Genomic DNA, 16,104 nt, shown 5'->3' on the forward strand with positions numbered 1-16,104 from the left:
AGATGTAAGCACAAGCAATAATACAAGTTCCTTCTGCCCATCACTTCTCTCATCATCTGCTTACTAGCAAACACCATGTTTTAATTCAAAGTTACTGTGAAGCCTTTCCTGAATCATTTGCTTTGAGTATTTTGTACTCATAGTACTTTGTACACGGGTGCATTCAAGCAAAATTATACTTTTGTACTATAAAGGTTTAAGGCTTTTACCACTAGACTATCTAAGATGCATAAAGGATTGTAATTTTTCACTTTTGTATATCCACAGGTACAGGGGATGAAGAATCATCACTTTTATTTATAGCTAGTACCCTGCACAATACAGAGAATAAGACCACAAGAAAATTTATAATTTATATTCTGTTTACTCAAGTTTATGCATGACACATGAAACATTCTTAAGAAAAAAAGGCCTGAAAATTAGCAAGACAGGAAACAACATGTGCTGGAGAGGATGTGGAAAAAGGGGAACCCTCTTACACTGTTGGTGGGAATGCAAGTTGGTGCAGCCACTTTGGAAAACAGTGTGGAGATTCCTTAAGAAATTAAAAATAGAGCTACCCTATGACCCTGCATTGCACTACTGGGTATTTACCCCAAAGATACAGATGTAGTAAAAAGAAGGGCCATCTGTACTCCAATGTGTATAGCAGCAATGGCCACGGTCGCCAAATTGTGGAAAGAACCAAGATGCCCTCCAATGGACGAATGGATAAGGAAGATGTGGTCCATATACGCTATGGAGTATTAAGCCTCCATCAGAAAGGATGAATACCCAACTTTTGTAGCAACATGGACGGGACTGGAAGAGATTATGCTGAGTGAAATAAGTCAAGCAGAGAGAGTCAATTATCATATGGTTTCACTTATTTGTGGAGCATAACAAATAGCATGGAGGACAAGGGGAGATGGAGAGGAGAAGGGAGTTGAGGGAAATTGTTAGGGGAGGTGAACCATGAGAGACTATGGACTCTGAAAAACAATCTGAGGGTTTTGAAGGGGCGGGGGGTGGGAGGTTGGGGGAACCAGGTGGTGGGTATTAGAAAGGGCACGGATTGCATGGAGAACTGGGTGCGGTGCAAAAACAATGAATACTGTTACGCTGAAAAGAAATAAAAAATTTAAAAATTTTAAAAATAACTAATTAATTAATTTTTTTAAAAAAAGAAGAAGAAAAGGCCTGATAGGATTTAAAATAGAATGGTCTGCTATGTGGTAACTAATTCTTTTATTGACTAAAAAAAAGTAGTGACAATAAACCATATCAGATCAATTGAAAATGCTTGAATTTTTCAAGTTCAAAATTTTCAAGTTGAAAAATTTCCCCCAGTTCTAGTGCAATATGTGTGTAGGGAAAATAACCAAAGGAAGCCACATTTTAGTTTACTCAAAAAAAAAAAAAAAAAAAAAATCAGGTACCCTATTAAAATTTCCCTCCAAACTTGCTCATATCACCACCCTGTTCTTTCTTCTCTCCAAAGTATTGTAAATTTTCCCATTATTTCAGCATTTTCTGACATTTTTTGGCTACTGTAGAATCTCAAAAGTGCCACAGAAATAACTTTACCCTACGTTTGTTTCTCCTTCGTTTTCAAAATTGGTAAGTAGTAATTACTTTTAAAATAAAATGTCAAATTGTATCTGAGTTTATTTAAATTTAGAAAATAAAATATTCAAATCACAGCTGCACAGTCATTTAAAAACATTTAGTAAACAAAAACATGCCATATTCTTAACAGAACAAAAACTCCTTCAGAATCTTCCAAGTTTAACACATACTTCAACAAATTAGTCATAAGAATATTTATACTAACTTTCTCCTGCATATCACTAGGAGCATAAAAAGACATGAAGGATAATTTCTGAACTCTAAGAGTTTATAGCCTAACTGGGGAGACAAGATAACTAAATGCAATAACATCACTGGGCAGTACATATTTGCTTAAGGGCCAAAGGTAATGGCAACAATTACAGTATGTTCCACTGATGGATGAGGACAACAGTGGATGTAATCAGTGCCAGGAGAAAGGTTCCAACCAGAGAGGGAAGCTAGACTGTGAGGTCCTGGAAAGAATCTAGAAAGAAAGAGGCACAACACAGACTGGTCTGGGGGAAAGATGGAGGATGCTGGCTTTTTAAAGGATTCATATTTCTGTATGTTGGGGAAACATCCATCTATTTCTAATTGGCTAAGAATTCCACGAAATGGATATTGAGGGGCGCCTGGGTGGCTCTGTGGGTTATGCCTCTACCTTCGACTCAGGTCATGATGTCAGGGTCCTGGGATTGAGCTCCGCATGGGGCTCTCTGCTCAGCGGGGAGTCTGCTTCCCTCTCTCTCTTTGCCTGCCTCTCTGCCTACTTGTGATCTCTGTCAAATAAATAAATAAAAATCTTTAAAAAAATAAAAATAAAAATAAATGGATATTGAGTTTCATGAATGACTTTCAGGAATCAAGACATTTTAAAAGAGCAGACTTGCAACAACTACTTTCAGTAAGAATCATGGCTGGACAAGATTAAAAAAAAAAGGCAAACCTGGATTGGGGGTAAAGGCAAAACTATGCCAGAAATGTAAAACTAAGTAGTAGTGCTATAAGGAATAGGCAAATATTTCTGGCAGCTGCTCTGGTTAGTATGAGAAGTACTCTTGTCGTAATATTATTAATAGCAATATACTTTGGGAGGGGCTGTCATTTACACTATGCAAATATTACCCTAAAATTCAGAAATATAAAAGGATAAACTAAGGTGATGCAAAAACTGAAATAATCCTAAGACTTACAGAAAGATAGTGTAATTAATCATAAAACTATACAAGTGGATCATCTGTCCAGATAAAAACAGATTATAGTTTTAAAACTATAGGAGTAGAAAAAAATTGACTAGATCATTCACTTATATGAAGCTGTAAGTATAAGCCTATCTCATTATTTTTTCAAAAGGAAAAAAATTCCCTATGATAAAAAATCTAGACTAGAAATACAATGACATAGTATTAACTAAGCAAAATCCACAAAACTTTATCACATAGGGATAAATTTCCTTAGAATATGATTTCTTACTCTTTAAACAACAATAGAAATCCCTCATGCTGGTTTTTAATTGGTATTGCTTTCTGGAAAACAATTTAACAGTATTTCTCAAGAATCTAAAGAAGTTCATACTCCTTGACCAAATAATTCTACTTCTAGAAATCTGTGGATAGAGATGTTCAGGATTCATGTATAAAAAAGTTTAAAGGAGTTCACTGTCTAAATCAACAATATGAGGAAAATTTTGGAAGAACAGACTATATATTTTTAAGCAACTACAATTATGGGAAACCATCAACAATATATTAACAATGAATTAAAGTACCAATATTCCTAAAAAATTATTTACTTAAAGTTGTTATTATGGTTATTTTTCAGCAGTGGAACTACTGGTAATTTAGTAAATTGTAAAGGAAAATATTTTTTCTAAATTTTACATATTGAGTATGTCTTATTTCTATGAAGAGAACTAAAAGATGTTAACTATTGGCAGAAAATTAAAATTCCCTGTCCATCATTGAATTTGGAGGATTTGGGAGATTATTAAATTCAGAAGGGTACTAATTCACAAGCTGGCTTTAGCAAAAGAGTTTATGATGGCCTACTTTGGAGGTACATACAAAATCTTCCCACAAATGGAACTTACTATAGAGTAAGTAATTAGATACCTTGTTTTTTTAAAACAAAGGTAATACAACTATTTGACAAAACTGGCAGGCCTTTGCTGAAGAGGTACTAATAGACTGGTCAATAGTCTATGAAAGGAGCATAATAGATTAACATTACATACTACTTAAACTAACTGAATATTATACATACAAAAAATAGCTAATTAGATTATGCCTGAATAAGGTTAAAGTTTTGAATATAGGTTTATCTAGTATCATTGATAACTCAACAATGAAGAAAAAACTTAAACTTAAGACAGCACTGAAGCTAAGAGAGGTAAAATGCTGTTTAAATTTTTGTCCTCACTGTCAAAAGTACTGGTTGAGCAAACTGATGAGAATGACACTGCACTGCAGTCGGAGGATGCTTTATCTGTCCAGACAAGCTGCTCTCAGTTGTCTGCCAACCACAGACCCTGAAGTATGACAAAGATTCTCTTCTTGACCAAACTCTAGATAGGCTCTGTTGAGCTCTTTTTCAGCTAGGCCTTGTCCTTGGGCACGTTGTCAAAAGCAAGAATCCTACTCAGTTTAACCAGACTCCTCCCAATCTTGGTATCTGACCACCTTCCGTAACTGCTGGGTTCTTCATCTTCTATCATCCCCCACTTGATGTCTGACCACTTTGGTTACACTGGTTTAGCCAGAAGCCCCCTCTCCACCGGTGTTTCCTCTTAGTAATTTTCTCCCCACTGACCCCTTCAAACTGTTCCTTGGCTATAAACTCTCACTTTTCTTTGCTGTATTTGGAGTTGAGCCCAATCTCGCTCCCCTACTACAAAGCCCCTTTGTAGTAGTTCCTATATCTATAACACCACAGTACCCCTGAATAAAGTCTATCTTGCCATTTGAACAAGTGTCAGGAATAATTTTTTAACAGGTATCATCACTCACTCAGCTTACAAAGACAACAGACAAACATGCATCCTGTTCAAGTATCTCTAGTTTTTTATTACTATAATTATTGTGTAATCTGCAGGGTAATTTCATAAGTGAAACATCTTACAAGAGATTACACCAAAAACCCTGTATTTATAAATGCTTTATCATATCAAAGTTATTTGTAAGTTACTTGTTTTAATCTTTGAATCTATTTTCTCACAGAAACAAGGTCAACAATGATAGCCTCCCAGGCTTACCCTACAAAATACTAAGAGTAGTTGAAAAGTGTTAAGTTCACATAAAAACAAAATGTATAAAGAGAAAGGCTACTGCTATTAGCTGCAGCATTCATGCACTCTGCAGCTAAATGCAGCTATACTACTCACCAAGAAAACTGAGGAAGATTAGCTGGTCTGAGCCTCCGTTTTCTAGTCTACTGAATTGGAGAGAATACCTAATTTAAAGTACTTACCAAACATTTAAGTCATTTAAGCATTCAGTGGGTTAAAATATACAAAACAACTAAAACAGTGCCTAGAATACATAGTGGGCTTTCCTAAAAAAGATAGCAATTATTAATAGCCTTATTATACTAATACTGCATATTAAGAAGAGAATAAGCAGTGTCTTAAAATTCTAGCAGTTAGCCACACAAAGATTCTTTTCTACAAAATTACAAAAGAATTAGAAGAGAAGATGATGGTTTTAAAGGAAATGTAAGACTTACGGCTTTAACTAACAATCTCATTCTGAAAATTTACCATGAGCTGAAATATATATAAGCAAAAAGATATATGCACAAGATTTACTGAAGTATCATTATAATCACACAAACCTAGACTTCACTCTTTTTTGAGTAAAGATTTATTAAAACACAGTCATGTCCATTCACCCATTCATTTAAGTATTATCTATAGCTGTTTTTGTGCTCCAGTGGCACAGAAGAGTAGTTCTGATAGCGACTATAGAGTCCACAAAGTCTAAAATATTTACTGGCCCTTTGAAGAAAGTTTGACTTAAGCTAACCTGGAATGATAAAAATACACAGGAGTGATATTCACATTTTCCCAAATGACACGAATATTCTACTTTAATTTCTACTTTTACTTTGAAGAAAAATTATTTTAAATGTGGTATTTTGAATAGAATTTGATATGGAACATAATTCCTACAAAACTGTTTCCAACTATCAGAAATCCCAGTCATGTATTTCATTATTGCTTGAGCTCTTTTGTCTCAGGAGAACAAGCCCTTGTCCCATATTGACCCCACCTCACCACCCTAATACCCCACCAGCAGTTCTCCACACTCTTCGCTTTGTTGCCAATGCTTATGCGGCACAATTGGTACACAGTTCAAGCCCAGGAATATACAGGAAACTCTCAAAACAATATTTTGTCTGTAAGTCAGCAAAGTCCAATAGCTTTAAAAGCCCTATATAAACCACTGCCATTTGCATGTCATCTGGAGATTTCTATCAAAATAATAATAATGAAGAGTAACTTTATGAGAATATTGTGAAAGTTTAAAAAGCTTCCAAACAAAATGAGTTACAAAATGAAATTTAAGCACTGAAGTACATTTTCTTAGTATTATTAGTTGTAAGATGTTCTTTAGTTGTAAGATGTTCTTTCTCTTATCTAAAAAGAAAAAAAATGCTGCCAGATAAGCTACAAAATTCCATCAAAATTCCACGTGGACGGGACGTCATCACACACCGATTTCGGATTCTAACAGGACAGCTATCCCGGGGAAGGGCAGCAATTTCTCCATCGGCCACGTAAGGAGGTACATTATTTTTTCGTATTTTAAACACTTCTTAGGTATGTTCAAAATGCGGAAAAATAATGTACCTTAGGATTTCAGAAACAGCGTGTTACCATAATTAGGCATTCCAATTTCAAAAAAAAATTAAAAATTTCCAGTGATTTTATAGATTAAATAAGCTTTTCCTAGAAAATTCCTCTTCTACTAAAAGACAATTCTTTTAGAATACTCAACTAGTACTCTCAAAAGCTCCTGATCCAATTACCTATAGGGCTTTTAAAAATATAGATAGATCCCTAAACCTTAATCCAGATCTCTTACATAAGACTATTCAAAAGAGTTGGTAACCCAGGATTCTATGTTTTTTAAGATTGACTGATTTGGAGTGTGAGCAACCAGGGGGGAGGAGCAGAAGGAGAGGGAGAAAGAGAACCTCAGAGTGTGGAGCCTGATAGGGACTCAATCCCACAACCCTGAGATCAGGATCTGAGCCCAAATCAAGAGTTGGACGCTTAACCGACTGAGCTACCCAGGTTCCCCATGAGTCTACACTTTTAACAAGTTCCAAGTATAACTTAGTATCAAGAATGCCTAAGCAATTGTAAATAAATAATGAGGACCTTAATACTAAAAATATTTTCATTTACAGTAACTGAGTAACAGCTAGACTGCTATTTCTTTACTGTTGTTAATATTAAATCCAAAGTACCTCTGAGGAGAGACCAGAATAATTTATATAATATTAAATTTGACTACCAATACCAATATTATACTTAATAGTAGGTCAATAAATTTTCTGAAAATATTTCAAGAGATATAAATTGAGGTTGTGGTTATAGCAACTAAAAGATTGTTTCACAATTTTTTGAAGTTATTTTATTGTGCAAACACTAAATGGATTAACATCTATGAGGGATGGAGTGACAATAAAATATCATGTTTTTCAAATTTTCAAATAGGTCAAGACTGTTACAAGTCTTACTAAGAGGTCAATCTAGTGCACATTAGCTCACTGCCTAGAAGAAAAAAATGGCCTACAAAATACAGAAATCTACCTGCTTTATGTACTTTGGGTCAATGTAGAACAATCTGCTTGAAAACAAAATATGCCCAGTGTAAGAGATATACTAGATGTTACACATGAAATGACTAATAATTATATATCACCAAAAGTCTTTGATAAAGAAAAATAATATTTTTAAAATGTTTATTATCAATTTACCAAAGTTAATAAATTAAATAACAAAGAACATGCAAGCCAATTAAAAACTATCTAAATTAACCAGTCATGAAAGGGGGGGATATAATTACACGATCCCTCTAGTATTTCTAGTACTCAGAGTCAATGAGTTATGCAATAGTAAGTTACTGGCAGGTAGGCAGTCCAAAACTGAATGTGTTTTTTAGTTATCTTCCCAAAAAACTTTCTCGTATGAATTTTATTTTTCAAATCTAGTTCTCTTCTGCTGTTACAAATGCAAGGCTATAAATTAACATAACATAGTAACCCAGAAAAGTCAAGCTGCATAGTGACCCTAGGAAGCCCTCAGGGAAAGCCTTGAAGTTCTCTATTAATTTTATAGAATCTGCTCCCGAGCCTTTTAAGTTTCATGTACATGTTAGAAAATAATGGTAGAAAACATACACTGTGATATAATGAAATAATTTGCCATATATTGTATCTAAGAATTTATTAGAAATACTCAACAAAGAACAAGATTATCCTGATTGTTAATATCTTAATCCTTTCATTTAAAAAACCCACACTTCTTTTCCTCCATTTAAAAATTTACTTGGGTTGGTATTTTCTTTTATAGAAGTGTTAAAATAATAAATTAGTTTATTAATGACTTTAAAGCTATTAGAGGTCTCTGTGTAAATGCTTAAATCAGAACAGTGACCTCATTCAGAAGTTATAAAAGTGACAAAGCAAAAGAAGACAAAATAAACAGTTTTCTGACAACATAGTAAAGAAGAAAATAAGAGGGTGATGGAGATATTTGTATTCCATGTTCAATGTTGAAACTGTATTATTTAAACTTCACTCAAAATATTTTCAACATGGCTAACACTTGTTTAGAGTAGAAGTGGAAACTACTCCAAAGGAGCTAAGATAATTAGAAAACACATTTTTACGAAGGATAAGTCCCAGCAAATAAAAGATTGTTTTTACTAAGGAGAAAAAAAAACTTGTCAGGTGTTGTGTGTTGATCTTATTTAGTAGAATATTTCCCCTTCATTTTTTTTTCTTCTTAAAAAAGGGAACTAAAACATTAATAGCACTGTTACATGTAAATAACCATTTAATCTCAGATTTTTGTGGGGATTTTTGGTTTACTGTGTTCAGGATCAAAAACATATTTTAGATCTAAAAATATATTACTCTAGTTAATTATTCAAACCAGCAATACCAAGTTAACTCAAAAAATACAAACTGCTAATATTAACAGGGTCAGAACTTGTTGAGGAAAAGGAGAACGTTATCCTGAAAAACATCCAATAAATCATAACTTGATTATACGTTAGCACAAGTTCTACAAAATGTTTGTTAGTTCAGGATTGTCTATATATAAACTCTATCGTAACTGCCACACAATAGCATGCTATTTTTATTTTCTATAACAGCAAAAAGTAAAGTCCCTATTACATTAAGTTTGAATTAAAGAAACAGCAATTTAAAATAATACATCTCTAAGGGCCAGATAAATCTAGGGAACTTGGGAGTACTCTTTATAAAGAGTTCATGTAATTCCCACGTATAAGAAGAATGCCACCAGCTTCTTGCCTTTCCCATAGAATAAAAACTACCAATTTGGGGTTGTAGTATTTGCCAACATATTTTAAAACACAGTTTTTACATTTACCATTTTTAAATAAATTTAAAGGATTCTAATATCATGAAAAATAAATGAGACAGGGAACAAAAGATGGACTGGATAACCTTGCCCTCCAGACTTCTCATCATACTATTATAACTACCACTTAAAATTTAAGTTTTATCTGGCTACATAATGCACTGATAATTTTATTTATAAATATCAATTGAAAGCCCAAGCATTTCTTCACTAAAGGAAAAAGAAGTACTTCATTTAAATAAATATTCCTATTTTTCAAATGCAAGACTTACCCGTCTTCGACAAAAGGGGAGGCCTTGGGCAATGATGCTAATGCTAAATATCTTCATCACAGTTTGATGTGGCAGAGGCTCTTTTGCACTTTTAAGATCAACAGGAACCAAGCCATGGTTTAAAGTAGCTTTTCCTGGTTTTGACATTTTAAAACTCCTCTTGGTTGATGAATACTTTCTACATGTAATACAGGCACATTACTAAAAATTCTAACTACCAAATTAAAATATAATTTGCTAATTAAAAAACAAACCCAAAAAAAGGCTGAGAACCCAAGGCCTGCTGCTTTTGTCTTTCAACCTTCTCCTACCAAATGTCCTGACCTGTCTGAGGCTTGGTGAAGTGCAAACTATCCTAGAATAGCCAGGAATTATAAACTAGTGAAGTGAAAGCTCCTGCTCCTGCCAGTCAAACAGCTGGTGAACCTCCCATACAAAGTCAGTAATGTGAATACAGCCAAAGCAGGGCAATGCTGTAGGGTCTCTTTTAAACTTCTCCAACTACTAACCCAGGTATTCCCTAGAAAGTGAAAGTAAAGTTTTCTTTACAAAAATCATGTATTTTCTCCTAAATAAGGTCTTCCTTACCCAAATATCAGCATTAATATTTTAGAAATGTTTTGAAATGCGCTTCAAATTTAAGGACAGCATTTATGCATGCTCAAAAAATACAAACACATGTGTGTTCTTAGATCTATTCAGAATGAACACTATATTTTCAACTGTTTGTCTTAAGCATGCTCTCTTTTCCTTTTTCATTCAACCATTCTTTATTTCATGCTAAGACGTTAAATCGACTCTATCTCTCTAAGGCTATTAATAGGCACTTCACATTAATCTTATGAGTAGACATTTTAGTTGTTTGCAAATGTCAGTTCAAATTCTCAAAAATGCAGTGATTCTACTTAAAAGTATGTCATGTGATTAAAGATTTTTTTTTGAAAAACCCAAGTATTTATAAATGTAGCTTATGATGGGAAACATTTATAGTAAAATAATTACTAACCAGTTCATCACAAATCCTTACTGCCTAATTTCTCCAACATACCATGGTCAGAAATAACTTCCTAAAATGCATAGAGAGAATGTGGTGTACAATCCACTCCTCAAAAACTTTCCCTATATGTTCCCCAATGCCTAAGATACAATATGAAGATGAAGACTCCTCAGAGAGGCTCCAAACTAATCTTTCCAGCATTAACTCAAGTATTTTCCAAAATTAAGCACTTATGCCAATGTTAATTAATACTACACTTCATATTCAAACCCATGAACTAGACTGTCATGAAGATGGTAAGAAAAAAAGCTCAGTGTAAGAATTAACAGAGAATAGTTTCGATAGACGGTAAGTAATGGATGTGAACCATCTATTCACGATGTTTGGTTAACTAGCTGTTCTCTCCTTCCATTCTATTGTCCTCTTTCAAAAGCCAGTCATCTTACTTATCTCTCCCTCCAATTGCTTCTATTGATCTCTATAAGGAGAATTTAGAATTTGATATGAAGGGAATGAAAAACGAGAATCAGAGATGAGTGACTTCTTTCTTAACTTTGGAAAGATATGACTTACTAAATATAAAGCAGGCTACTGGGGAAGCCAATCCATACACTAGAAATACTCCCAGTCCCACCAAGATGCTACATTCCTTTTATGCCATAATTTAAAATGTAGTTAGGGACACCTGGGTGGCTCAGTCAGTTAAGCTGCTGCTTTCGACTCGGGTCATGATCCCAGGGTCCTGGGATCGAGTCCCACAGCAGGGAGCCTGCTTCTCTCTCCGCCTCTGCCTGCCACTCTGCCTACTTGTGCGTGCGCGCACGCGCGCTCTCTCTCTCTGACAAATAAATAAATAAAATCTTTTTTAAAATAAAATAAAATAAAATGTAGTTAAAAGTTCAAAATCATGGGCACCTGGGTAGCTCAGTGGGTTAAGCCTCTGCCTTCAGCTCAGGTCATGATCTCAGGGTCCTGGGATCAAGTCCCGTGTGGGGTTCTCTGCTTGGCAGGAAGCCTGCTTACTCCTCCTCTCTCTGCCTGCCTTTCTGCCTACTTGTGATCTCTCTCTCTCTGTCAAATAAATAAATAAAGTCTTAAAAAAAAATTCAAAATCATTGGGGTGCCTAGGTGGCTCGGTCAGTTAAGCAACCAACTCTTGATCTCAGCTTGTCTTAATCTCAGGGTCGTGAGTTTAAGCCCCATGAGTTCAAGCTACTTAGAAAAAAAAAAAAAGCAAAATCATTTTCAGAGGTGACATTTTTAATTACACCAAAGTAAACAACCAAATTTCCCCAAGGAAAATAAACAAATGACCAATAAGCATATATATGTCAAGATGCTCAGTATCACTAATTAGGGAAGTATAAATCAAAACCAGAATGAACTAACAATGCAGACCCATTAGGATAGCTATTATTTAAAAATAAAACAAAAAAAGTAAAAATAAAACACACACACACACAAATACAAACAAGAACAAGTATTAGCAATGATGTGGAAAAAATGGAATACTTGCGCATCACTGGCAAGAACGTAAAATGTAGGTAGCTACTGTGGAAAATAGTATGGAGGATCCTCAAAAAATTACCACATGATCCAGCAATTGCACTCTGGGGTATACACTTCCCAAAAAAGAACTGAAAGCGGGGATTCAAACAGATATTCATACATCCATGTTCACAGCAACATATTCACAACAGCCAAGAGATGGAAGCAACCCAAGTAACCACTGACAGATGAGTGGGCAAACAAAATGTGGTATATACATACAAGAGAACACTATGTAGATTTAAAAAGGAAAGAAATTCTGACATGCTACAGCATGGATGAATTCTGAAGACATAATGGTTAAGTGAAATAAGTCAGTCAAAAAAGGACAAATGTCGTATGATCCCACCCTTACATAGTTAAATTCATGGAGACAGAAATTAGAACGGTGATGGCCAGCAGCAACCGGGAGAAAGGACTAGAAAGTTAGTGTTTAATGGAATGAGTCTCAGCTGGAAAAGATGAAAACGTTCTGGAGATGGATAGTGGTGATGGCTGCACAACACTGTGAATGTATTTAAAGCTAATGAATTGTACACTTAAAATACAGTTAAAATGATAAATTTTGGGTGCCTGGGTGGCTCAGTGGGTTAAAGCCTCTGCCTTCGGCTCAGGTCATGATCTCAGGGTCCTGGCATTGAGGACATTGAGGATTGAGCCCTGCATCGGGCTCTCTGCTCAGCAAGAAGCCTGCTTCCCCTCCTTCTCTCTCTGCCTGTCTCTCTGCCTACCTGTGATCTCTCTCTCTCTGTGTCAAATAAATAAATAAAATCTTTTAAAAAAATGATAAATTTTATGCTATGGATATTTTAGCCACAAAATTATTTCAATAAAAAAGCAAATAATTACAAACCATAAACACCAAAAAACCAAACCAAAACAAAAACACACAACAGAGATCTAGGGATAAAAGAGAGAATACTGGAAATTTTTAATTTGATATGGTTAAAAAAAAAAAAAAGATGAGGCTGTTATCTAAGATCACCAAGTGTACAGCCCCAGTAAGGGGGTGGGTGAGTGTCTCCAGCTTGTTCCAGTCTCAGCTCCTCTTCTGATGCTCACTTTATTTCTTTACACTTTTTCTCAAATCACACTGTCTTTACTCCTTATTAGAAAAATCCTTTTGTTGCAGTAGCTCTGGAATGTCCCTTCTCCAAGCAACGATTAGTATCTACTTTGTTAATATTACATATAGTTTTATGCAGACCGACATTCTTTATTCTCAAAAAAATTCTCAGTGGTATCTTTGAAATCAGTTAATTAAATCTTCAAAATTCCTTTCTTTGAACCACAAAGAAGATATAAACTATGTGGTACTTCAATGCAGAAATATCAGAGGAATATACTATATTTCACAAGTTTAACATACTCATTCTGCACTGAAAAATAAATGCAACAGATCAACTCCAAACTTAACTTTCACTTAATCCAATAATAAGGATAACATACTGAAAATTATAATTTTATATCTTAAAGTCCTCAAAGAACTTTATAGTTACATGTATTTACATGCAGATAGTTTAAAGATGAGGAAGATATGAAGCTCACTAATCAATTTGGAGTCTGATCTTAAGGAGGGGGAAAAAAAGATTTGGGACTAAAAAAAAATAATTTGAACTGAGAAAATTAAAACTAAAATGAACCATGTTCTTTCTCCTGCTTATAAGAGGGCATAAAATATTATGAGGTAGAATTAATTTTTCATTTTCAAGAAATTATCATTGGAGTAAAACTAGGGCTATTTGGAGATAACCAAGTTCTGGTAAACACATAGTGACATTCTAATTCAAGTCATTTTTTTAAATCAGTAAATAACTGCCCTCAACTGGATAATACAGAGCATTGCAACTCTAGCAAACCTAACGTTAAATCTGATTATGTGTCTGCAACACTATATCTCTATAAAGGACATTACTAGTGATTGAACAAGAAGAGTACTGATTTCCAAAAGTGTGTACTACCAAGTTTCATCATTTTGAAGAATTTAAGTTAACAGTACTTCTAAAGCAATGTTCTCAATCAGCATGAAAACATTCAGAATTACCAGAATTTCAAATACTAAAGAAAAGCCCAGTCAATGAGGGAAATGAAATCATAGACAAAGCACAGAACCCTTATTGTTAACTTTAAAATGCACCTAGTTCCACGGGCTCAAGAAAGAATTAAGTCTCAGTATCAATCATATTTTTAAAAACATTTAAGATACTCTTATTAACCCCCTCTCCCAAGCTGCAACTCTGCAAAACAGACGAACGAACTCCTTTTAAGATGACACTGACAAATATTAATGAAGTGTAATATAAGTCGGTACGAGCATCAACGCTAGTACCAAACTGCCTTCATGCAAAGCATGGTTCTACTACTTATTTGTAGTATGACCTTAAATTAATGCCTTTACACCTCAATTTCATCTATACAAAACCTTCGCATAGGCTTTTATGAGTATTAAATTAGTTAATGCAAGTGAAACACACAGATTAATGCTTCCCATCTAGTAAGTGTCCAGTAGTATTAGCTGCCCTTACTAATACTGCTGCTGCTGCTGCTGCTGCTGTTGCTGCTGCTACATTAAGATAAAAAATCACATACAGCTTTGTAGTAAGTATCAGTTTTACAAGTCACTGGAAAAGCAAGCAGAGATTCTAAAATCCATCTGAAATAACTTTAAAATATTTTAAAACATAATCATCTATAAGTTTTACAAAGGCTTCCATAATTCTGTCACAATTTTACCTAAAAATTAATTTGTAATATCTTAACTGCAGTGTCTTTTAAGATTCCAGATGTCATTGACTATCTATCCAACAACTGAACATTAGGGAATTTGTGGTAAAGAGAAGATCTCTATAAGGCATTTTGCCCACCAACCACTTACTGATTTTCTTTCTTCTAAAAGTTTGTACTAGTTAAAGATGACTACAGATAAATGCTAATGCACCAAATACCCACAATTTAGTATTTCTAAACGTATTATAGTCCCACACTTTCCAATTCTGTAATGACAACAAAAAGATTTACAGCTTTATATTCTGGAAATCTACTTTTTCATTCATTCATTATTACACAGAAGGCTAGTATTTAACTGTTCTTGGCCAAAGGCCACAGCATACAAGCAGCATAAAGATTTTCCATTTTCATAAACTACTCCTGATTCAGCTGAAACAACTCACTTGAAGATAAATTTACCTACAAGCATGAATGATTTTATACCAAGAGTTTTCAAAGTCTCGTACCAAATACTCCTGACAGGGAGAATATCAGCCTATGTCATTTTAAACACAGTACTATTCACTACTTCTATGAATTTAAGCAAACAAGTGACTTAACTTATTCTTAGGTAGAAACAAAAAAAAAAATCCAGATGTTTAAAATTAGACTACTACTAAAGCAAAATAAGTCAGAATCAATATTCTTTTGAGACAGGAATTCATTATTACAAAGTATACTCATTTATTCAGGAATACAGAGTGAGAAAAATTATTCTGTTTCTCAGTCATTTTTTTCCATCTTTCCTAACACCTTAGAAACCAGAATATTAAAGATCTTCTCAGCCTAAGCAATCCATGTACAAGATAGAGCAATTTAAACAGAGGAAAACAATGGTAAATCAAGATATTAAGTTTCTTGGTTTAATGATAAATGGTGAAGCCTGTATTAGTTAAACTGCAAAAAAATATAATAAATCCAAACAAGATTGTTGGTCAACTATAGAAACAAAAATATAATCAGATTTAGTTAGAAAGAAAAATATAAATATATGGCATTGCTTTTAAAATGTTATTATCTGGGGCACCTGGGTGGCTCAGTGGGTTAATCCTCTGCCTTCAGCTCAGGTCATGATCTCGGGGTCCTGGGATCGAGCCCTGCATCAGGCTCTCTGCACAGCAGGGAGCCTGCCTCCCTCTCTCTCTCTCTCTGCCTGCCTCTCTGCCTACTTGTGATCTCTCTCTCTGTTACATGAAGAAATAAAAAATTTAAAAAAAAAAAATGTTATTATCCAAAAAAGGCATAGAGCAAACAAAAGAAACATTTTATTAAAATTAAAAACATTTAAGATGATTAAAAAATGATACCTTAAAAAG

At 34.3% G+C, this 16,104-nt stretch overlaps 1 protein-coding gene across 5 annotated transcripts in view; it reads right to left on the reverse strand.

Moving 5' to 3' along the window:
* FBXW7 (F-box and WD repeat domain containing 7) overlaps nt 1–16,104 on the reverse strand; it is a 233,573-nt gene that overhangs the window by 53,987 nt on the left and 163,482 nt on the right. The window contains exon 1 of one of the 5 annotated variants that reach the window (XM_032332523.1): nt 9,478–9,719. The exons of the other annotated variants lie outside the window; for them this stretch is intronic. Coding sequence (XP_032188414.1) covers nt 9,478–9,624 — 147 coding nt within the window. The 5' untranslated portion in view covers nt 9,625–9,719. Of the gene's footprint in view, nt 1–9,477; nt 9,720–16,104 lie in introns of those variants that run through there. 5 annotated transcript variants of the gene reach the window in all.

Source organism: Mustela erminea, chromosome 2 (assembly GCF_009829155.1).
Source record: "Mustela erminea isolate mMusErm1 chromosome 2, mMusErm1.Pri, whole genome shotgun sequence".
In the NCBI taxonomy this organism is placed as follows: Eukaryota; Metazoa; Chordata; class Mammalia; order Carnivora; family Mustelidae; genus Mustela; species Mustela erminea.